At 42.0% G+C, this 25,607-nt stretch overlaps 1 protein-coding gene across 1 annotated transcript in view; it reads left to right on the forward strand.

The window, feature by feature from the left end:
- The window catches only part of sec13 (SEC13 homolog, nuclear pore and COPII coat complex component), a 63,383-nt gene extending 38,040 nt beyond the window's left edge, over positions 1 to 25,343 (forward strand). The window contains exons 5-9 of the mRNA XM_073072506.1: positions 7,829 to 7,962; positions 8,299 to 8,432; positions 14,936 to 15,056; positions 18,170 to 18,316; positions 24,039 to 25,343. Coding sequence (XP_072928607.1) covers positions 7,829 to 7,962; positions 8,299 to 8,432; positions 14,936 to 15,056; positions 18,170 to 18,316; positions 24,039 to 24,149 — 647 coding nt within the window. The 3' untranslated portion in view covers positions 24,150 to 25,343. The remainder of the gene's footprint in view (positions 1 to 7,828; positions 7,963 to 8,298; positions 8,433 to 14,935; positions 15,057 to 18,169; positions 18,317 to 24,038) is intronic.
- The last annotated feature ends 264 nt before the right edge of the window (positions 25,344 to 25,607 follow it).

Consider the following 25,607-nt stretch of genomic DNA (forward strand, 5'->3'; position numbering starts at 1 on the left):
CATGCCTGCTTGCTATCCTGTTTGTGATCCCTTCTGACACACTGTTTTTCATTTCCAATGTATAAGCCGTTCTGGTAATGAGCAGCTTTCATGAGGGAGCCCTCCTCCCGTAACCTGGGGATTATCTGTAGTGAGAACAGAGAACTAAGAACATCAAAAATAACAGCAAAGTGTAGACCCATCGGCCCATGATGTTGTGCTGGCCTTTTAACCTAAGATCAATCTATATCTTCCCTCCCACAAAGTCTGCGGTTTTTCTATCATCCGCGTTCCTATCTAAGAGTCTCTTAAATGTTCCTAGTGTATCTGCCTCTACCACCACCCCTGCAGCGCAGTTTCAAGATCAATTCAAAGAGAGATGGGTAATTAGGAGTTACAGGGTTGACTTGAAGATGAGATACTAATACTCAAATAGTGAAAAAACCAGGTTCCACTCTGCGTCCACAGTTTACTAAGTATAAGATTTATCAAATTATTTTTTGTTTTAAATTCACAAGCAACAAAATAGCCATGGCGCTTTTCCAAATCATTCTGTGCCAGCAGGAAAGCTGTTCTGACCTGTGAAAGTTAAAATAACTTGGGTCACACTATTCTAGTATAAATTAGCCTAAGGGACTCATTTATCTAGGCTGTGGCACAGCATGGTTATACAAAATAGGTACCAAAGATGATTGGAGATATCAAACATCTTGATATTGGAAGCAGATAATAATACAACCTCTGGAATGTTTCAGAGCAGAGATAAAAATTAGGATCCAGTAAGTGTATTACTTTTGGAGAATATCCTTTCCTGTTCATTTTAATCCATGTACAACTATTCCTACACTTCCTCCAAAAACAATTATCCAAATATCTTTAATTCATTTCTGCACTTCAAATAAAAGGTCTACCACCGTGATTTAATTTAAGGCATAATTAGTTTTCTAGTTTCCACTTTTTCCTTTATTTTCCCTAACTCATTTTCAACATCTGCCCTTGGCATTTGAACCATTCAGCCTCGTAAGCAATCAATCGACCATATGTGGAAGCTTCTAATTTACTCTAGGTCATTGATCCAAAATGATGAAGATGTTTTGAATACTTTGGTTGATCTATTGGTCTGGATTTTCTCAGTGCTGAAGGTGGAACTCTAATTGACAGCAACTTGGCATTTTTGCAAAATCCTGAAATTGTTGTTGGTGTTTCAACTCCTCCACAGATTGCGCTGTTTGCAATCTCCTCCAGTTGAACCGAGGGAAATTTCCTGAATTGGCATGATTTCAAACTATAAACAAACTAGTCCTATTGTAAATTGTCTTGAAAATCTTGCATTTCATTGACCGAGGTTTCCATGAAATTTTGAGAACATTATAAGCTGTATTTAACAATCTGGCTCTGAAAAAAAAATCCAATTTCATGTGTGTGCATTGCCAAAATTTTCATTTGGAAGTATATAAGTTATCACTTTGATCTTAATCATATGTATATATGCCATCATTTCATTAGCACTCAACGTTTCAAACCAAGTCCCTTCATTGTCAAGACAACTTTAAAAAGCCAGGGACAAAAGCCTAAGAGCATTCTAGGAGGCTTCAAGAAAATCTCCATTCTCAATGATGGTGGAACCAGCACAAGAATGCTAAACACAAGACCATAATCACCTTTTGGAACTTTTTGACTCAAGACATCGACTGTTTATTCCTCTCTGTAGATGCTACCTCACCTGCTGAATTCCTCCAATATTTTGTGTGTGTTGCTCTGTATTTTCAGCATCTGCAGAATTTCTTGTGTTAATTAACACTGTAATAACAGAAAATTAATTGAAGCTTGGTGTTTTTTTCCCCCCTGCTGGTCACCCAGCTTAATAATGTCCACTAGAAATCACATTGAACTGATCTCACAGTCATAGAAATTAATGGCATAGAAAGAGGCTGTTTAGTCCATTATGTCCATAACAGCCAAAAATGAACTTTTTGTAAATCCCATTTCCTTGCTCTTGGTCCCTAACTCTTCCAAGTGTTCATCCAGGTACTTAGTAAAAACAATGAGAGTTTTGTCTTTGAGCACCCTCCCAACTGGTGAGTTCCAGACCCTGCAACTCATAGTCTGAATGTTTTTGTTCTTGACTCTCCACTGATAGTTTCACTTGACTTGGACTTTGAATTAACCTAACTTTGTGCCCACGTGTCACTGGCCCCTCTGTTAAAAGAAGTAGAATTACTTTTGTTTACCATGTCTAGGTACATCTCCTCTTTGCCTCCTTTGTTCAAAGTAAAATCTTTGAAAGAAGAGAAGAATTCAGCGCAAAGATTACCAAGCTCTTTGTAAAGTCTATATGCAAAGCACATTACCTCATGCACAAAATATGTGGGAGAAAAACTGACAGCAGAGGGAAGTAATGAGAACATAGTTCTAAAAGACTAATGTATTGACTCTGAGAGTTAAAAAACAAGCATCTCTTCTTTATAAATATAATTACGAAGATTTTAGCTGACAAGGGATATTCTGCATTAAATTTAAGAAACCATTGGGTGATTGCAGGAATGTATTTTCTTGAGTTGGATTTGCACTCCAATTTGAGAACCACTGTGAAGCATGAAACTGAAGTTATATAAGAAATTGTGCTTTTCTTTGATAAACAATGCAAGTCTTCTTTCTTTGTACTCATGCAATTATCAATTTAGACAATGTGAATAAATTATAAAAGGTCAGGTTTGGAAAATCTCTAATGAAAAGAAATTAGACAGACAGGCAGACAGACATTGATCCTGAGGGAAACTGGGTTTTGTTACAGTCGCACCAACCAAGAATAGTGTAGAAATATAGCAATATAAAACCATAAATAATTAAATAATAATAATAAGCAAATTATTCCCAGTGGAAATAAGTCCAGGACCAGCCTATTGGCTCAGGGTGTCTGATACTCTGAGGGAGGAGTTGTAAAGTTTGATGGCCGCAGGCAGGAATGACTTCCTATGACGCTCAGTGTTGCATCTCGGTGGAATGAGTCTCTGGCTGAATGTACTCCTGTGCCTAACCGGTACATTATGGAGTGGATGGGAATTATTGTCCAAAATGGCATGCAACTTGGACAGCATCCTCTTTTCAGACACCACCGTCAGAGAGTCTAGTTCCACCCCCACAACATCACTGGCCTTACGAATGAGTTTGTTGATTCTGTTGGTGTCTGCTACCCTCAGCCTGCTGCCCCAGCACACAACAGCAAACATGATAGCACTGGCCACCACAGACTCGTAGAACATCCTCAGCATCGTCCGGCAGATGTTAAAGGACCTCAGTCTCCTCAGGAAATAGAGACGGCTCTGACCCTTCTTGTAGACAGCCTCAGTGTTCTTTGACCAGTCCAGTTTATTGTCAATTCGTATCCCCAGGTATTTGTAATCCTCCACCATGTCCACACTGACCTCTTGGATGGAAATGGGTCACTGGTGCCTTAGCCTCCTCAGGTCCACCACCAGATCCTTAGTCTTTTTCACATTAAGCTGCAGATGATTCTGCTCACACCATGTGACAAAGTTTTCTACCGTAGGCCTGTACTCTGCCTCATCTCCCTTGCTAATGTATCCAACTATGGTAGAGTCATCAGAAAACTTCTGAAGATGGCAAGACTCTGTGCAGTGGTTGAAGTCCGAGGTGTAGATGGGAGACAGGACAGTCCCCTGTGGAGCCCCAGTACTGCTGACCACTTTGTCTGGCACACAGTGTTGCAAGCGCACGTACTGTGGTCTGCCAGTCAGGTAATCAATAATCCATGACACCAGGGAAGCATCCACCTGCATCACTGTCAGCTTCTTACCCAGCAGAGCAGGGCGGATGGTGTTGAACGCACTGGAGAAGTCAAAAAACATGACCCTCACAGTGCTCGCCGGCTTGTCCAGGTGGGCATAGACACGGTTCAGCAGGTAGACGGTGGCATCCTCAACTCCCAGTTGGGGCTGGTAGGTGAACTGGAGGAGGTCTAAGTGTGTCCTAACCATAGGCCAGAGCTGTTCCAGAACAAGTCTCTCCAGGGTCTTCATGATGTGGGAGGTCAATGCCACCGGTCTGTAGTCATTGGAGCAACTGGGGCGCGGCGTCTTCGGTACAGGGATGAGGCAGGATGTCTTCCACAGCACAGGAACCCTCTGGAGACTCAGGTTGATGACATGGTGAAGTTCTCCACATAGCTGGGGGGCACAGGCTTTGAGCACCCTGGGGCTGACACTGTCGTGGTTTCTCGTGCCCCCCAAACGACCAGGAGACCCAGAAGATTTTTCAAGAAGTATTAAACTTTAATTTGCAAATCAAAGCTGAGACAGTCATTGAGCTAGTCGCTGATTGCCCACCAATCCTTGTACATAGCATTTTTTTTATAGCAATCTCCTGGTTTAGTTGTATTAGCATATCCAATCGGTCTACAGTTGCGTATCACAAGTACATCCGCCACTATTGTTTCTACCCATTGACTTAATCCTCTTCTAATCTACATCTCTTAGCTACCTCTCATTAACACACCATTGTCTTCTACATTCTTAAGATTTCATTCTCCTACTAAATTGGATACATGCATAGCAAATAGCAAGTTCAAAGCTGACTATATAGTTTTGGTTACACAGCAAACAATGCAACTTTTATACTCCAATAACACCATCCGGGCCTGCAGCCTTGCTTGGGTGGAGACGTTTCAGCTGTCTTCTCACCTGTTCAGCTGTGAAGCCCACCGTGGTGGTTTCAGGTGGGGGAGGGGTGTAGTCATGAGAGCTGGATGAGGGGCTGTGAGGAGGGGGGTAGAAGGGGAGAGTGGAGTATGTGTTGGTTGGGGGCTGACAACAGATGAATCATGTGGGGGATGTGCAGGGGCCACAGTGTCAAATCTGTTGAAGAACAGGTTAAGTTTGTTGGCCCTGTCCACACTGCCTTCAGGTCCTCATCCCACTCCAGACCTCTCTCATGTTGTTATGCTGGAGTTTCCACTCAAGCTTCCTCCTATACCTGTCTTTAGTCTCCCTGATCTTGGCTTTCAGGTCCCTCTGTATTGCCCTCAGCTCCACCCTATTTCCATCTCTAAACACCCTCTTTTTAGCATTCAGGATGTCCTTAATGTCCTTTGTTACCCATGGCTTGTTATTTGAATAACAAAGGACAGTTCTTGCCAGAACATTGCAGTCCACACAGAAGTTGATGTAACCAGTGATGCACTCTGTGAGCCCATCAATGTCCTCTCCATGTGGCTAACAGAGGGCCTGCCAGTCTGTCACCTCAAAACAACCCTGGAGTGCCTCATAATTATCCCACTTTAGAATGGGCAACAGTCCTTTCCTTACATCCTGCTGTCTCTGCCTTTGCATCTGTGATTCTTGTGTATTTTTTTTCCAAATTCAGCTGAGCCAGGAAGGGAATTTTTGCTACTCACTGTGATCCAGGGAAACCATTTATTCTTTGGATAAGAGTCCAGAGTGAAATGGCACCATCTTAAAAGTGTGCATAGGACTATAATTGGAAGCATTTTTTCACACCAAGATCATTGAGATCTAGAATCCTTTCTCTGTAAATATTTAGATGTTGGAGTAATTAACCATTCAAGAAAGAGGTATATTTTTTTAATTTTCAAAGGATGTGAATTTGAAGAAGGGGTACAGATCAGCATACTATAGTTGAATGGTGGAACAGGCTTATAAAGCTGATTAACCTTCTGCGCCTGCATTCCAATGAATGTTAAAATGGCTTCTTGTTTCTAAAATCAAGCTAAAAATGTAATGCCTCTTACTTTATCAAACTGCATTGCAATACCTCCATGAAGGATTTCTCATGATAGCAGTTTCTGAAATGGCCTCCAGACTCAAAAGTGAACTCTGAAATGATTTTTATGAGTAGATTCCAAAGGCATCCCAAGAATTGTTGACTTACAAATCCACCTCTCTCTTCAGTATCAGATAAATGGCTCAGCAATCACATGAAATAAATTTCCATTCATGTTTTAATTGGGAGCAAAAGAAGTTTAGACACAGATGAGCAAGATCTTAGTGCCGGCATGATTGACCTCTAATTGCCATAACTTTTTTGAATGTTGTGACTCTAAAGAGGAGAATATTTTCTTTGAGCTGTTGGCTGTAATTTTACCAGAACTCCATAAAGCCACACCTGGGAAAATATTATAAATGTAAAGAGCATTCGCTGTCGTATCATCTTTGGAATCCAGATCTTTGGCCTTCATTTGGACCAAAGCTATGATGAGGTTTGAACCAAGTTGTCCTAATGAAACTTGAACTGATCATCTTCAAACAGGTTATTGATAAGTACATTTTGATAGGTACTGTTCATGACAAATTCCATCACTTAGCTGATAAATCACTGTAGCTGGGTTTAATTTGTCCTGTTCTTGACAAACTTCTGTGATAGTGGGGATCTTAGGCAGATACAGAGTGAGCTCATCCACTTGGCTCTTGTAGCTGAACACAGTTATTTCAGCTTTGGCTTTTGCATTTATAAGACCATAAAACATAGGAGCAGAATTTTGTCCATCGAATCTGCTCCGCCATTCAGTCGTGGCTGATCCTTTTTACTCCATTTCATTTTTGTACTAGTTCTACCACCATTGAGAATGTAGATATTCTAGGAGGCTTCAAGAATGCTCTTAGATGCTGTCCCTGGCTTCTTAAAATTGTTTTGATGTCCTCTTGCCAGCCATAGCCAGTGTACAGAAATGCAGAGAAAGTTTGCAAATGAGCAAAATATAGAGTGATCTGGGTGTTTGAGTATAAGTTGCAATTTGTTATGTGGTAAGAGGATCAGAGATCATAAATAAGGAAATATTGTTATAATTGTTGGTGAGGCCACACCTGGGTACTGTGCACTATTTCCCTTGGTCTGTCAAGTACCAAAGAATATACACCCAGTTGCCCAGTAGTTCCTGTACCTAATAAAGTGGCCACTGAGTGTATTTTCATGGGCTTCTGCTACAGTAATCCATCCGTTTCAATGTTCGACGTGTTGTGCGTTCAGAGATGCTCCTATGCACACCAGGTGGTTATTTGGGTTAATATCACCTTCCTGTCAGCTTGAACCAGTCTAGCCTCTCATTAACAAGGTGCTTTTCACCCACAGAACTCCCGTTCACTGGATGGTTTCTCTTCGCATCATTCCTTGTAAACTCTGGGACTGTTGTGCATGAAAATCCCAGGGGATCAGTAGATTGTAAGATACTCAAACCGCACCATCTGATGCCCAACAATCATTCCACGGTCAAAGTCACTTAAGAGTACTTTTGTTCCCCGTTCCCCTTTGTCTTAACAACAACTGAACGTCTTGACCATGTCTGCCTGCTTTTATGTATTGAGTTGCTGCCACGTGATTGACTAATTAGATACTTGCATTAAGGTGGACAGGTGTACCTAATAAAGTGGCCACTGAATGTATATTATTTGGTGTTTACAAGAATGAGGGGTTAGCTTATTGAGGCGTATAAGGTCTTAGCTGGTTGTGGTCGGGTGGATGTTGGGCTGCTTCTTCAAATGGAATAAACTCCAGTGCCAGGACATGTAAGAGGTCCATCTCTGAAAAGTGAAGTTTGTAGGAAGTGAAGTTTTCTTACAGAGAGTGGCAAATCACTAATTCTCTACCCTCAAGGGTTTTGGAGGTTTGGTCACTGGGCATATTGAAGTAGAAGATAGACACATTTTTAAAAGATTAAGGAAATGAAGATTGTGGGGAATGAATAGAAGAGGAGATGAAACATGGGGCAGAGCAGCCAGGATTATATTGAATGCAGGGCATACTTGAAGGGCCTGGTGACCCATTCTGTTTTCTTATGTATCTCCCAGAACCAACTGTGGTTTGTTTCTTTTTGCAGTCAACTCTTTATGCTGGGCACCGCACGAGTTTGGGTTGATTCTTGCATGTGGTAGCTCAGACGGTGCAATCTCAGTGCTTTCGTACACGGGTGATGGTCAGTGGGAAATGAAGAAAATCAGCAATGCACACACGGTAAGAAACTATACCTCTTGTTTTTATTTGATTGACTGATGCAGAGGTCAATATTTGCAGCTATTGATTAACGCAAGCCAAAACCACTGGAGTGTACAAAATGATTTCTTTATCACAATGAAATTCACAATTTGAGTCATATTTATGAGTCTAAGTTATTTGCAGTATTCATGTATTCTGATGTGATTCATGGAGTTAGCCACTTATCTCCATTCAGGCCAGGTTAAATGGTGTCACAATTCAGATCATTATTCTGCGTATCTTTTTGTTTCTGGGCCTGGTGAGTGATAGGAATCATGAGTTTTGCATTCAGTCTTTGCTTTTCTTCCCTTACAGATTGGTTGCAATGCTGTCAGTTGGGCTCCTGCAGTTTTACCAGGTAGCCTTATAGACCAGCCCTCGGGACAGAAACCAAACTACATCAAGAGATTTGTGTCAGGAGGCTGTGACAACCTGGTCAAAATTTGGAAGTAAGATTTTTTTTTGTGAATTTCGCAAACTCAGAAATAACTTCTTTCTGGACAGCTAAGTGTAACTTTACAAAATGAGGAATTTCATCTGTGAGAGATGGGTTGGGGCAAAAAGAAGAGAGAAGAATGTGCTCGAAGTATATATAGATGAAGTGCCAGCATTGGACAAATTAAGAATTAAAAACAAACAACAAGATTAAGGATGGTGGACTCCTCCATTTTGTTCTCCGAGGCCTGGAAAATATCATCTAACGTGATACAAGACTGAGATGAGCCTCAAAACTTAAGAATCTTGGGGTGCAGTGCAGCAACACTCACATGCTAAAACAAGCAGGAAAAGTGTGTAAGTTTTTGAAACCTGTAGTTTATCATTTGTAATATAGTGATCAAGAGCTTGGAAGTGTTTTTGTATAAGATTTGATGCTCTGAGAGCTCCGTCTCACCTGTTCATTTGTCACCTACTTCTCCTGTTAAGGAATCATATGGCATAAGGATTGCCCCTTTCGCCAAGATCGCCTCCATGTTGAACATGATGCCTGTCTACAGTAACTTATTTGGCTATTTTAAGCCCATATCCCTCTACTCCTTTCCCATCACATACTTGTCCAAATGTCTTTTAGATGTTGTAATTGTATCTGCCTCTACCATCTCCACAGCAGCTCGTACCAGATAACTGTGATCCTCTGTGTAAAAACAAGAATACTTGCCCATGAGATTTTCTTTAAATTGCTCTCCTCTCATCTTAAGCCTTTACCCTTTAGTTCTAGACTGTCCTTCCCCTGGGAAAATGACTGTCTGTCCTATTTCTGCTTTCATAGTTTTATAAACCTACATAAGTCACACCTTAGCTTCCTACAGTCTGGTGAAAATATACCCATGTTATCTAATTTCATAACAGCAACCAAGGCTCCCTAAATTTAGCATCTGCTGGGAATCACTGACTCTTGTAATCTCACTTTTAAATGCCTCCCACTTACCAGATGAATTTGGTAAACCCTTAGGAGGCAGTGATCATAATATCATAGAATTCACCGTGCAGTTTGAGAGGGAGTGCTAAGGTCACATGTATCAGTATAACAGTAAAGCAAAGGAAATTAGAGGCATGAGAGAGGAGCTAGCCAAAGTTGATTGGAAGGGAACACTAGCTAGGATGGCGGCAGAACAGCAATGCTTGTAGTTTCTGGGAGCATTTTGGAAGATGCAGGATAAATACATCCCAAAGATGGAAGAAGTTTTCTAATTGATACACATCAATAGTGACAAGGTAAGTCAAAGAGAAGAGAGTAGTTGATAAAGCAAAACTTTAGTGGGAAGTTAGAGGATTGGGAAGATTTAAAAAATGAACAGAAGGCAACTCCAAAAGCCATAAGGAGAGAAAAGATGAAAAGTGAAGGTAAGCTAGCCAATAATATCAAAGTTTTTTTCATTGATATAAAGAGTAAAAGAGAGGAAGGAATGGATTTTGAATTGCTAGAAAATGACACTGGAGTAGTACTGGGGTACAAAGAAATAGATGAACCTAAATTACGTTGCTCTGACTTCAGAGGCTAAGAAGATGTTGGAGTCCATTATCAAGGATGAGATTTTGGGGTACTTGGAGGCACATGATAAACTAGTCAGCATGGTTTCCTTAAGGGGAAATCTTGCCTGACAAATTTGTTGGAATTCTTTGAGGAAATAACAAGCAGGGTAGACAAATGAGAGTCAGTGGAAGTTGTATACTTGGATTTTCAGAAACCCTTTGACAAGGTGCCACACATGAAGCTGCTTAATAGGATAAGAGCGCATGGTATTGCAGGATAGATGGTAGCATGGAAGGAAGATTGGCTGATGGCAGGAGGTAAAGATTGGGTATAAAAGGGGGCCTTTTCTGATTGGTTGTCAGTGACTAGTGGTGTTCCAGGGGTCGATGCTGGGACTGCTTTTTTTCACGTTATCTTGAATGAGTTGAATGGTTGGCTTTATAGCCAAGACTGTGGATGATACAAAGATAGGTGGTGGGCAGGTGGTGTTGAGGAAGCAGGAAGTCTGCAGAAGGACTTGCACAGATTGGGAGGATGGGCAAAAAAGTGGCAGATGGAATATAGTGTAGGGAACTGTATGGTCATGCACTTTGGTAGAAGAAATAAAGACATAGCTTATTTTCTAAACGGGGGACAAGTTGAAAATCTGAGGTGTGGAATCGCAGAGCAGACTCGATGGGCTGAGTGACCTAATTCTTCCCCTGCGTCTTATGGCATGAGACCTGGGGGAATCCATCTAACAGCAAAGGTCTAAGATGAAACCTGAGAACCTTTGATTTCTAAGGTTCAGTATCAGAATCACATACTAAGCTACAGAAGGAAAGCGTGCATTAAAGCCTTTATAAAGCTGCAAGTAATACTTTGCTATGACCAGGAATGTATGAATGCATTCTGCCTCTCCATGTTTGACTTGCTACCACCTTGACTGTGAAAGGGGTTATAGCCATCTTTTCAAGATCACGTTTAGTGTCACAAGTATTCAGAATAAGAATCAGAATTGGTTTTATTATTACCGACATAGGCCGTGAAACTTGTTTCGCAGCAGTAATAAAGTGCAATACATTTAAAAAATTACTCAAAGTTACAAGGAGAAATAAATATGTCTGAAATGCCATGAAAATTAGCTTTTTGCATCAGCACTGTACTTTACACTTTAAATAAGGTTTCCAATGAGTTGTGCAACAAGTGACAATGTTTCACTTCTTGATATTTAAATAAATCACTGTAGTTTACTTCTCTATCCACCCTAACACAACACTTACACTAGTTTGATTCTGCAGTAGCTAGTTTGATTCCATGTGGGGTTGACATGCAAGTTGGAGAAAATTTTGTTGTAATGATCTTTCTATTGGTATTGATTTTATTATTGTCACATGCAGCAAGATACAGTGAAAAGCTTGTCTTGAAATCATTACACAGTGCATTGAGGCAAAATAAGGTAAAATAATAACAATGCGGAATAAAGTGTAAAAGTTACCGAAAAAGTACAGTGCAGATAAATGATAAAGTACAAGATTGTAACGAGGTAAATTGTGAGGTCAAGTTCCATCTTATAAAAGTTCAAAGTAAATCTAATAACAACGTATATACTATGTGTATTACCACATAACACCCTGAGATTCATTTTCTTGCAGGTATCCACAGTAGATACAAAGAAACAGAATAGAATCAATAAAGAACTACACAAAGACTTACAAACATCCTATGAGCATAGGACGGCAATTTGTGCAAATACAAAAAGAAAAGCAGAACAAAAATTAAATAATATCAAAAACATAAATTGTTGAGCCCTAGAAAGTGAGGAAAAGTACAAGATGGTACAAGAGGTCCATTCAAATGCTTTACAATAAAGCGATGTCCTTGAGCCTAGTAATACATGCTTTCTGACTTTTGTATCCTCTGCCCGATGGGAGGGAGGAGAAGAGAGAATGTTTATGTTGGGTAGAGTATTTTGATTACATTGGCTGCTTTACTGAGGCAGCGAGACGTATACTCAGTGTTCATTGAAGGACGGGTGGTCTGTGCTGAGTGGAGTCCACAACTCTGCGGTTTCCTGTGGTCACATGCAGAGCCATTGGCCCATATCAAGCCGTTCTGCATCCAAATACGATGCTTTTTATGGTGCCTCCATAATAATTGGTAAGGACATGCCAAATTTCTTGAGCCTCCTGAGGAAGTAGAGGTGTTGGTGAGCTTTCTTGGCTGTGACATCAATGTGGTTAGACTAGGACACGCCGTGGATGTTCACCCCCTCGAACTATAATCAATAAACAGCAGTCTAATGTAAATGTCTGTAGTGCCCAGATGCTCCAGGGATGAGTGTAGGGCTAGAGAGATTGTGTCTGCTTTAACTGATTTCAGCAGTAGGCATATTGCAGTGAGTCAAGGTTGTCTGGAAAGATAGAGTTGATGCATACCATGAGCATTTCATGATGGTAGATGTCAGAGGCACTGGGCTGTGGTCATTAAGCAACGTTATCTTATTTTTCTTGGGTACTGGGATGATAGTGGTTGTCTTAAACCAGGAGGGAACCACAGTCTGAGGCAAAGAGAGGTGAAAAATTGTTGCAAATACCCCTGTCAGCTGATCTACAGGGGATCTAAGCACATGGCCAGGACACCATCTGGGCCAGATGCTTTTTGGGGGTTCACCCTCCGAACAACTGATTTTTGTATCTGTAAATTCAGGTGCATTTGAGACTGGAAAGTGGGTAGTGACATACCCATTCACTTCTGTTCAAAAGCTCATCTAGAAAGGATGTGCTGTTGTCAGCAATGCAGCCCGACTTCATTTTGTAACCCAATATGTAAACTCTGCTGCAGCTGACGGCATAACTGACACTCGATTTTGGACTGATACTATCTCTGATAGCTTCAGAGATCATATCTTCGTTTCTTGAAAACATCAGGGACACCTAATTTGAATGCTGCTGACTTAGACTTCAGAAGCGAGTGAGTCTCCCTGTTCATCCATAGTTTTTGGTTTCGAATCACCCAGATTGTCTTTTGTGGTACACAGTCCTCAACACACTTCCTGATAAAACATGTAGGTGATGGTAGGGACATACTCATCTACTGAGATCCTGAAAGTGATGCTGTCTGATGCTTAGCTCCTGTTAGGGTCATCCACGCTGATAAGGTTGAGAAGTTTCCAGATAAAGAGCGATCCAACCAAGACCTGAGAAGTGGAGCTGGTAGAAGATGAAGACACATCACACCAGCAGTGGAAGGTTCGCTGTCATGTTGCGCCGCATGCCACTGGACCCTGACCTCAATCTGCCAAGGACTGTGTGGTGGCTGCCTATGCATCAGCCTCCCCACATCAAACAAAGTCACACATAATGTGGATCCTGGATCAACTTCTACGGCTACCTGAGGACCCACCAATAGACAACCCCTTTGGGGAGCATCATACCCAACTCGAGTGATCGCACTGCTCATCCAGGCTGGCTGTTGAGTCTTTGTGCATGGACCAGTTTACCTTCTCAAAGCAGTCACCTAGAAGCTCACGTTTCCTTAGACCAGCACTGTATGACTTTTCTTCTGTACTCTAATAGATTTACCTGAGTTTATAATTTGTTCCTGCCTGTCATGGTTATTTGTGTATGTGTTGTCATGAGAAATCTCGATAGGTGGAAATGTTAGTCAGATTTTCATAATGATGGGCAGATGAAATGTTTCAGCATAAACAATTATTTCGTGAGACCAGACGTGGATTGGGGGGCCGCTTTGTCAAGGACCTTCTGCCACAATGGGCGGGATTTCCCAGTGACCGCCCATTTTAATTCTACTTCTCATTTCAATTCTGACGTGTTGGTCTATGACCTCCTCTAGTGCCATAATGAGGCCACTCAGGTTGGAGGAGCAACATCAGATACCCTGTCCGGGTAGCCTCCAACCTGACAGGCTGAACATTGATTCTAACTTCCAGCTTCTCTCATTTTCCATTTCCCATTCTGGCTCCACTTTTACTCCTTCCCTCCTCCTCACCTCCCTCTGGAGCTTCTCCTACTTCCCTTTCTCCCATGGTCCTCTCTCCTCTCCTGTCAGATTCTCTCTTCTTCAGCCCTTTACTTCTTCTGCCTATCACCTCCCAGCTTGTCACTTAATCCTCCCCACTCCACCCACCCACCTTCGTCCTTACCTGTCTTCACTTAACACCATTCAGCTTGTATTCCTTCCCCTCTCCTGGACCTTTTTATTCTGGCTTGTCCCCCTTCTTTTCCAGTCCTGACAAGCGGTCTCAGCCTGAAACATCAACTGTTTATCCCTCTCCATAAGATGCTGTCTGACTTGCTGAGTTCTTCCAGTATTTTGTGTATATTGCTCTGGACCTCCAGCATCTGTGGAAACCCTTGTGTTTATAATGTAGATGAAGTTCTTTCAAATCTGGGTTTATGTAAAGGAAAGCATTTTCTATGGTAACACCAGGATTACTGCAATACTGTCGCAGTTGTGGTGTTGGTGATAGAAATCATGTGAAAGATTATGTGCTCCCTACCAGCAGTGAATTGTACTTCATCAAAGGGAGCTGCTTTTGTCTGATTTTTCCCTTCAGCATAGCTTCTATATTATAAATGCACCTAGTGACAGTCCTTTCTCAAAGTGATTTATCTGGGTGAATGAACTTTGAATTGCATCTGATTTTTTCTATGTCTCCAGTCATCTAGATCTCAGGCCCTGAAATTTTCCTCCTAAGGCATTGTTTCCTCATTCTTCCTCATTTTTCCTCATTTAGAACCCCTCAAAGCCAAGCACTTGGCAATATTTTGGTGCTCTGTCTTAATTCTCACTAGGATCATTGTCAAAGTTAGTCATCACAATTCAAAGTAGCATGTTGGGCTGTTTTACACATTGAAGCATTCTGCACATCCCAGGAATTCTCCCAGAAAATTGTGCACAACATATTTTCTGTGAACCTTTGCTTCTGGTAACGCTTTAAAATACTCTGCTTCAGTGACGTATGTTTGTCTTTCACAGAGAGGAGGAAGGTCAATGGAAAGAGGATCAAAAGCTTGAAGCCCATAGTGACTGGGTTCGAGATGTTGCCTGGGCTCCATCTATAGGGCTTCCCACAAGTACAATTGCTAGTTGCTCCCAGGTAAGCATAATACACCTGAGATGTACAGACGTACAGTTCCACTTGGAAAGAGGAAAGAGCAAGTCAGTCCGATGAGATACAGTAGATCCAACTGCTATTTGTTTTGTGTTCAGAGCTGGATGAATGGGCTCATTGCACTTCTTGGAGTGAATGTTCATGGAGGTTAATAAAGTGTGAGCTAGTGAAACTTGTTGAGTAGTTGCATGTACTTAATAAATTTGTCTTGAGTACACTGACAAGTCATTGTTCCTTCATATATTTACCGAGCAAATTTGAATGACCAGACATGAATAGGAAGGAGCTGTGGTTTGCTTCAACATTTTAAATTAGAATCAGGTTTATTATCACTAACATAAGTCATGAAGAGAGAGAGTGTGTGTGTGTGTGTGTGTGCGCGCGCGCATACACACACACACACACACACACACACTCACACTCACACTCACACTCACACTCACACTCTCTCACACACACACACTCACACACACTCACACACTCACACTCACACTCACACACACACACTCACACTCACACACACACACACACACACACTCACACTCACACTCACACACACACACACACTCACACTCACACACACTGAACTGGATTCCAGTTAATTGAGCCATTGGTTAATCAGAACAGCGGCCATTTGTGACAACATTTAAATAACAATAACTAATCGGGATAATCGCTGGGATTTCCTTTGTTTATTTGGGACACTGCAACTTAATTGTTGCCAAGCAGTTTCTAACTTGTGTCAGTTACAAGAACTTGTGTGGCTGTTAGACACTACACTGTGCTTAAAGCGAACTGTTTTTAAATAGCATCAGTTGCATGCGTTTTTGTTCAAAAAACAGTGATTTTTGTCACTGATTGATATCAGGAAATGAGCAGTAGGACAATTTAGAACTGTTCTCACTATGGTTTCAAGCATTCAGGCTTTGAGCGAAAATGAAATAGTTTCACTGCTTCAATGTACTGGTCACAATGTGTCTCAATTAACTGGAATACACTCACACTCACTCTGTAAAAGGGAGCAAAAACAGTGAGGTCGTGTTCACATGTTCATAGACTATTCAGAAATATGATGGCAGAAGGGGAAATGTTCCTAAAAAAATTGAGTGTATGTCTTCAGGCTTCTGTACCTCCTCCCTGATGGATGTAATGAGAAGAGAGCATGTCCTGCTTGTGGGTGTCCTTAATGATGAATGTTGTCATTTTGAGGCATCGCTTTTTGAAGATGTTGTCAATGGTGGGGAGGCTAGTGCCCGCAATGGAGCTGATTGAGTTTAAAACACTCTGCAACTTTCTTGGCCCTGTGCAATGGCCCTTCCATACCAGATGGTGATGCAACGTACAATGCTCTCCACATACATCTATAGAAATTTGCTATATCCCAAAAGGCTGCTGGCAAGTTAATTGGCTACTATAAATTGCTGCTTTACCTTGGTAAGTAGCAAAAGATCCTAAAGGACATTGATGGGTGTGTGAGAGAGAATAAGTTGTAGAGCTACAAGGGAGAAAGGGGATCAGGAGCGATGGATTGTTCTGCTGGGATCTTTACTTTATTGTCACCAAACAATTGATACTAGAGCATACAATCATCACAGCGATATTTGATTCTGCACTTTGCGCTCCCTGAAGTACAAATCAAAGTAAATATAATAAATTTTTAAATTATAAATCATAATTAGAAAATAGAAAAGGGAAAGAAAGGTAGTGCAAGTCAGGTCTGGATATTTGGAAGGTAGAGCTCAGATCCGGGTCAGGATCTGTTCGGCAGTCTTATCACAGTTGGAAAGAAGCTGTTCCCAAATCTGGCCATACGAATCTTCAAGCTCCTGAACCTTCTCCCGGAGGGAAGAGGAACAAAAAGTGTGTTGACTGGGTGGGTCGTGTCCTTGATTATCCTGGCAGCACTGTTCCGACAGCACACGGGGTAAAGTGAGTCCAAGGATGGAAGATCGGTTAGTGTGATGTGCTGGGCTGGGATCTGACATGGGCCTTTTAGATTGAATAGACTCACTGTGCTCTGTGATAGGTAAACTGTTAGTTTCCAGTGAAACAGAGTATAAGTGCTTTTTGGATAACTATGTTTTTTTCCCTTTTTTGAATTCAAGCAGAAAGAGATTAGTTGCATGAGGACTCTTATTATTTTTTTCATTTCTAATAAAAAATAGTTTATCCATATGTGACTAGTGTACAGAATGGAGCAATTCCTTGGTTAGAGCAAGGAATGGATGAAGCAGTGATTGAAAATGTATGCATAAATCAAGACTGTTCTTAAGATTTTGCCTAAAATATTACCATTGCACTTGAAATCTTTGAGCTGTATTTTAGTATTATCTCTCCTTTTCTGATGTGGATTTATCTTCCACCCTGTAATACTTTAATTTGCCATTAGGATTTTTGAAGTCCGATCATGGTGCTAATTTTGATTTACACATTCAAATCTTTGACTGTAAAAGTGATGTTTGATACCTGAATGAATTTTTTCTCTGTATTGGATATGGGAAGTTTCATTAGAGTCATAGAACACAGAAACAAGCCCTTCGGTTCTTACCAGCATGGTTTTTTGCCTAGTCTCATCGACCTGCACCTGAAACATAGCCCTCCATGCCCCTCTTATTAACATACCTATTCAAACCTTTCTCAATTTCTACAATTGAACCACTTCTGCTGCCAGCTCATTCCACACTCACAGGACCCTCTGAATTGCCCTTCAGGTTCCCCGTAAGTATTTCACCTTTCACCCTTTGACTGACTTCTGGTTTATTCTCACCCAGTCTGAGGGGGAAAAGCCTACAGGCATTCACCCTATTTATACCCTCATAATCTTGTACACCTCTGTAAGGTCTTCCTTCATCCCCATAGAGTTACAATACTTGCCAAAAATAACTGATGTGATGTAGAATTATTTGCCCTGAGTGAGCTTGGAAAACAGAATCTATACTGATTTTCAAATGAAATTGGGTATGTATTTAGATGTAAACTGCCTGGCTGTGTGGAAAGAGCTAGCAGGATAACGGTTTCCAAGTCAGTGCAGTCAGGATGAGCCAGATAGCCTTCATGTGTCTATATCGTTCCATTTCTATTATTTCTAATCCCCATAGGATGGCCGAGTTTTCATCTGGATTTGTGATGATCCTGCTGGGAACACATGGGCGCACAAACTGTTGCACAAGTTCAATGATGTGGTGTGGCACGTCAGCTGGTCCATCACTGGGAATATCTTGGCAGTCTCTGGAGGTGACAACAAGGTAACATTGCTTGTATTTGATATATTAAATAGGGCGACAGTGGCCCATCCAGCCCTTCAGGGCAATCATAGAGCAATACAACACAGGAACAGGCCCTTCAACCTGCAGTATCTGTACTGAACATGATGTCAAACTAAACTAAATTTCTTATGCCTGCATGTGATTCATATCCTTTCAGTACCCACGTATCTGAAAGCCTCCTAAATGCCATGATTATATCATAACTGATCTTCCACTTAGTGCCATTTCCCAGCACTATCCTCACACTGCGTGATTCACTAAATGCCCATAAAATCTATTGATCTCTGCTTTGAATTAATAAAATGGTTGAGCTTTCTAATCCTCCAGGTATAGTATTCCATCAGTTCATAACCCTTTGCGTGAATAAATTTCTCCTTTTCTCAGTCTTATGTTCTCAGATTGTGTCACCCGATGCTTAGCTCCTCTGTCAGGGAAAATGTCCTCCTCACATCTAGACTGTCAAGCTCTTTAAGAAATTTGTACACACCTCTTATTCCATTCCTAAGAGAATATCGTTATGGTCTACCCAGAATATTTGTCCTTTGGATTCATTACCGGCCTGTCCCATAGAATTTATAGAATGATTGAGTGTGTTTTAAAATTGGACTCTGAACTGATTTGACTTTTGAATCTAATCTTGAAGTTGTCATTCATGATCTAAACCAAATTGTTACCTTGATTTTAGATGATGGTCCATAGCACAGTCTGACTGATCTGACATATATCATATAAATAATCTTAATGCTTGTATTGCAACTCAGGCCTGTCATTTAATCCTTGACAGTCTCTAAATCTGTCTACAATTCACTGAACTGGAATACTTTGAGTACTCCACTGACATTAGGTTTCTGCAATTTTATTCTGCCAATATCACACATTTAATTCTTTGGTGCTAAGGGTATTTTCATCTGTATGCTTTAACTCAATATTTTATTTAATAGCCTAGCTCTTTACAACATCTGTTTCATGCACAGTATCTAAATGTTTGCTCAGTACACTGAAACCATTTCTGTCTCTGACAGATGGAAAAAAAGTTGAGGTTATACTGTACATAAAGCAAGGTGACCCTGGACGGGGATGAGGGTGGTCAATCACATTTTGAGGAATAGATGATTGGTACTCCGGGCAGATGGGGCTCGTTAACCATGGATGGTAGCTCATCTAGGAGAGGGAAATCTCCGATTTCAAACCTCCGCTACCTTCCGGCTATACCTGCTCACGGGAAAGGCTTTGAGAGTAAACCCCGAGGAAAAATCCGGAGTCGGAGTCCCGAAGGCGGCTGACTGCTTTACCCAGCACCGGCACAGCAACTCCTGTGATGCTGCTGACACCAAACTGAATCGACTTTCATCGTTCCTTTGGACCTGTCATCAGCACGGAGAGAGGGGTCCCAGTGCATGGGCAACAGACAGATCTCCATATCACTCCCAGTGACTACCAGAGGCGCAGTACCCATGGTCGACCATGACCGACGGAAGCCACACACTGATTATAGGAAAAGTTTCACTCTCTGCTGGTTTCCTTTCACATCATGTACATCTTCTGTCTATTTTATGTATCTGCATTTCTTTCAGGTTTTAGTTCTTAAAGGTGGTGGTTCCTTCTCAGATTTGCTTTTGTAGATACCAGGAAGATGCCAGTAGCGTTTTCTCAAAGTGGGCAGTGAATAGCTATTAAATTGTTGCGAGCAGCACAGCAAGTTAATTGTTGTTCTTCCCTCATCTGTCAATATGAGTTTGAGGAGAGTTTCTTTGGGGATAGAGAATATCACTGGCAACAGTTGAAGCTTCCAACAATAATTAACTCTGCACCGATTCTTATTGAACATGGATTCCATTAGGACTGTTTGGCTTACTTGTAGGTTCAATAGTCTTGTAGTACAGTGCTCAAAGAATGCTGTGTTATTGGAGATGTTATCTTTCATGTGGATTTAGAAAATTCCATGATGTATTAATCAAAGATGTTACTATACTTACCTCTCAAATCATTGTCACGAAAACATATCATCAAGTCAAGTCACTTTTCGTTGTCATTTCAACCTGTTACGTACCCCGTAACTGGGTGTCTGACCAGCAGAGAAAGAAGAATCCGTTGGAGTCTGGTGGTACCAAACTAAAGGTGTTTATTAGTAAACTACACAATACAATATCAAAAATGCAAATATACATATAAAACAAGTTAGCAGTAATAAACCTAAAAGTGTAGGAATAATAATAATCAATAATAAACAAGCTCTATCGATGTCTAGGGGTAAATGAATTGTCGTAAGAAAGTATAGAGTTCAGTTCATAAATGCTGAAGTAGTTATGGTTGTATTGAAACCGTTGGAGAGAGAGAGAGAGAGAGCGAGTGAGATGTAACAGCTACAGCAGCCAAACCTTCCGTTGCTTTCTTAATCCGTCGTACCGTTGTGGTCATTCAGTTATGACCCCTCTGTTCTTCAGCTAGACCGTTCTTCTGCGGTGGACTCGTCACTCTGGCATGAGTGGACACACACACACACGTTCCCACCGGCCCTGCTGTAACACTGTGAGCTTTACTGACCGATCTCCTGGTTCGGTCTCCGAAGCCCCCACCTTTCTGTGGGTTCCCAACACTCAATCAGTGTCCACTGGTGTGTCTGAAGGGTGTCTCTCCAGACCTGTCTTTTATCCGCACTCACGGGGTCTCAGCTATCCATCAATTCTGAATGACTGTGTCCATCAAATCAGGCCACTCCTGCTGTCTCCTGAGGAATGTTAACGAGCAAAGCAAAGTCCTTGTAGTAAAAGGTAAATAATCCAGGAAGAGTCATAATACAGTAAATCAGCAGTCTCTCTCCCCCTCTTATCTGTAGTAAATGTTCTTGCCTGGGATTTATCTCTCTCTCTCTCATGAGCAGCATAACAACAACAATAGTTCGTAGTTCTCAGGAGGGGGGTTGGGAATGGTTAACTCTGCACCCCATTGTCCATAAGGTCTGTTCATAACTCATAACAGACCATAACTGCTGCTACAGTACGCAGTAAAAACAAGGCAATGTTTTTCAGGACCGTGGTGCTACATGAAACAATACAAAAACTACGCTGAACTACGTAAAAACAACACAGAAAAAAATACACTAGACTACAGACCTACCCAGGACTGCATAAAGTACACAAAACAGTGCAGGCATTACAATAAATAATAAACAAGACAGTAGGCACAGCAGAGGGCAATAAGTTGGTGTCAGTCCAGGCTCTGGGTATTGAGGAGTCTGATGGCTTGGGGGAAGAAACTGTTACATAGTCTGGTCGTGAGAGCCCGAATGCTTCGGTGCCTTTTCCCAGATGGCAGGAGGGAGAAGAGTTTGTATGAGGGGTGCGTGGAGTCCTTCATAATGCTGTTTGCTTTGAGGAAGCAGCGTGTAGTGTATATGTCTGTAATGGCAAGAAGAGAGATCCCGATGATCTTCTCAGCTGACCTCACTATGCACTGCAGGGTCTTGCGATCCGAGATGGTGCAATTTCCGAACCAAGCAGTGATGCAGTTGCTCAGGATGCTCTCAATACAACCCCTGTAGAATGTGATGAGGATAGGGGGTGGGAGATGGACTTTCCTCAGCCTTCGCAGAAAGTAGAGACGCTGCTGGGCTTTCTTTGCTATGGAGCTGGTGTTGAGGGACCAGGTGAGATTCTCCATCAGGTGAACACCAAGAAATTTGGTGCTCTTAACGATCTCTACCGAGGAGCCATCAATGTTCAGCGAAGAGTGGTCACTCCGTGCCCTCCTGAAGTCAACAATCATCTCTTTTGTTCGTGTTCAGAGACAGGTTGCTGGCTCTGCACCAGTCCGTTAGCCTCTGCACCTCCTCTCTGTAAGCTGACTCGGTTGTGTCATCGGCAAACTTGATGATGTGGTTCGAGCTGTGTGTTACAGCACAGTCGTGGGTCAGCAGAGTGAACAGCAGTGGACTGAGCACACAGCCCTGGGGAGCCCTCGTGCTCGGTGTGATGGTGTTGGAAATGCTGCTCCCAGACTGACTGAGATCTCCCAGCAGGAAGTCTAGGATCCAGTTGCAGAGGGAGGTGTTCAGGCCCAGTAGAGTCAGCTTTCCATTCAGTTTCTGAGGGATATTTGTGTTGAATGCTGAACTGAAGTCTATGAACGGCATCCGAACGTATGTGTCTTTTTTGTCCAGGTGGGTTAGGGCCAAGTGGAGGGTGATGGCAATGGCGTCATCTGTTGAACGGTTGAGACGGTATGCGAACTGCAGGGGGTCCAGTGAGGGGGGCAGCAGGGTCTTGATGTGCTTCATGACGAGCCTCTCGAAACACTTCATGATGATGGATGTGAGTGGAATGGGATGGTAATCATTGAGGCAGGACACTGAAGACTTCTTCGGCACGAGGATGATGGTGGCAGCCTTGAAGCACGTTGATATGATGGCCCTGCTCGGGGAGATGTTGCAAGATGTCAGTGAGAACATCTACCAGCTGGTCTGCACACCCTCTGAGCACTCTGCCAGGAATATTGTCTGGTCTAGCAGCCTTCCATGGGTTGACCCTGTACAGGATTCTCCTCGTATCGGGCACGGTGAGACACAGCTGCTGGTCATTTGGAGGAGGGGTGGACTTCCTCGCCGCCACGTCATTTTCCGATTCAAAACGAGCGTAGAAGTTGTTCAGCGCATCTGGGAGGGAGGCATCTCCTGCACATTCAGGTGATGTTTTCCTGTAGTTGGTACTGTCCTGGATGTCCTTCCACATGCACGGTGTGTTGCCGCTATCCTGGAAGTGGCTGTGGATGCGCTGGCCGTGTGCACGCTTTGCCTCTCTGATGGCCCGGGACAGTTTGGCCCTCACTGTTGTTAATGTTGTTCATTATTCCATTTACTGCTTATGGAACAGTTCTGGCTGAATTTCCTTTATTTCATGGACTGTAAACTGGTTCACACATCTTAAGATTGTGAATGGCTCTGTATGTATAGAGCTTCTTTCTCTATGTGTATTAACATTTTGCTTGTTTATCATGAACTGTAAATGATTGATGTCAGCAAAATTCTCATTTAAATTGGGTGTTCAGATGGCATCCGTTTCCTGAATCCAACTACTCCCGAGTCAAAAACCATACAGCAGGGAAACAGTGCCTCAGTCCATTGCATCCACATTGATTACCTATTTACACTAATCCTGCACTAATTCCAATTTATTTTTCTCTCAGACTCCCCCTGGAGTCTGCCACTCAGCTGCACACTGCTGGCAATTTGCAGTGGCCAATTATCGTACTGGCTTGCAGTTCACCGGGATGTGGGGGGAAAGTGCAGGAAACATGGCATTCACAAGGAGATATTGCAGACTCCACACTGGCAGTATTGGAGTTCAGGACTGATCCTGGGCCTCTGGCTCTGCAAGACAGTGAGGGGTTTAGAGGATGTTAGAAATGAACCATGTGGATTTGGGCCAGGATCGCATAGCGGCTAAATGCTAGGTTTATTTCATTAAGTACAGTAGAAAATGTTTTGGATTAACATGAATCAGACAGCAACGTGGTCAGTAATACTGACATTTTTTTTAAACTTCCAGACTTTTTTGGTCAAACATTAAATTTTTGGTGGTTCATGTGTAGCATTCTCTGAGCCCCTCACTCAGTGTGCCACAGCTAGGAAAGCATAATGTGCTATTGATAGAGTTGGTGCCTAATTCAAACTTTGATCCTCGCTTTTACCAATTTGTCTCCACAGGTCAGCTTGTGGAAGGAATCGGTGGAAGGCCAGTGGGTTTGCATCAGTGATGTGAACAAGGGCCAAGGGTCAGTATCAAGTGTCACAGACGGCCAACAGAACGAGCAGTGAATGGAAAAGGAGCACTACAGGAGTGGTGTTCCGTGTTGTATATTTGGCAAAATAAAATGGATTCCAAGAAAACTGGGAACAAACGAATAAAATATCTTGTGTCTGGATCCTTGTACTGATTATGAGTAGGGTGAAATGTATTGCTACAAGGACTGCTGCCATCATTCTGTAAGGAGGACCCTTTAGAGTTGCAACATTCAGAGTGCTTCCAGGGATCGTAATGGAGGCTTTTAAAAGGAGGTGCTGTTTGACCAAGTAGGCTGTGCTAGGAATGATAATAAGGTGTTGCGCGATAAATGCTGTGTCTGAGGCACTTAAATCAAGAATGTCGCTGCAGCGACTTGAGAGCAAGGTACAAGCCATTACCTTGTCTATCACCATAGTGACCTTCACCAGAACAGTAGAGGGATTTAAAAGGCAACTTAATGGTCATTGTACTGGAGCCATTGCATGCTATACTGGTGGACAAGCAGTGAGTCCATGCTCTCTCCTTTCCAGAAAACCTTGTGAAGTGTCACTTGGAGGGGAAGGGAAGGTATTTCCCCATAAATTATTCCTGTCCACCATGTGTCAACTAATTCAGTACAGCATCTATAGAGTTTGGGAAGCAATTCTAAGATCTTGTAAAAAAACATATTGGCGATTCAAATTCATCAGCTGCTTAAAATAAGAAATGTGTTGCCCTCTAAATGTTGCCCACCAGTCCAGACTCTTCCCCACTCTGGGCTCTCTTTACTACGTGCTCTGATTGCATTGCAGAAATATCACCTATACTTTCTCAGAATTAAGGTGCCTGGATTTAATCAAACTAGTATCTTCTGAAGTGTCCCGTTTTCTGGCAGGCTCATGGATGTGGACCCATTTTTGTTCTGAATAAGTTAATGTACCCTCCAGCTGTAACTGCAAAACTTCCATTTCAAAGCCCATTTGTTCCCTACAGACTGGTCTTAACATAGTGTTTAAGACTATGTAAATGAACCTTTGGCTCTTGTCCACTTTCTTAAGTATTTTTGCAAAGTGTAATTCAGACTAGAAACTACAGGAGTTGTATAGCATGGGCTGATTTTCTTTTAAAAAAGCTCATCACAAAGACAAGAAATTAAGCCATTTGATTTGAATACTTGCCACTTGTTTTCTGTGACTCATTGGTTTACATAGAATTGTTTAATAAATTGATACAATCTTGTTGCTTGATGATGTGTTGTTCTTGCACTTTATTTCCAATGTAGTGATTTGTCCTTAATATATAGTACTTGTCATAAGCTGGGTCAAGGAATGCTCTGAAAACTTGGAACCTAATTGTAAAATAACTATGGTTAGTTATATTTATTTTATAAGACTTAGGAGCAGAGTTATGCTGTTTGGTCTTTGGAGTCCACTACACCATTCCATCATAGCTGATTTACTATCCCTCCCAGCCTCTCACTCTTCTCCCCATAATCTTTGACACGCTTACTA

This window comes from Hemitrygon akajei, chromosome 19 (genome assembly GCF_048418815.1).
Source record: "Hemitrygon akajei chromosome 19, sHemAka1.3, whole genome shotgun sequence".
NCBI lineage: Eukaryota > Metazoa > Chordata > Chondrichthyes > Myliobatiformes > Dasyatidae > Hemitrygon > Hemitrygon akajei.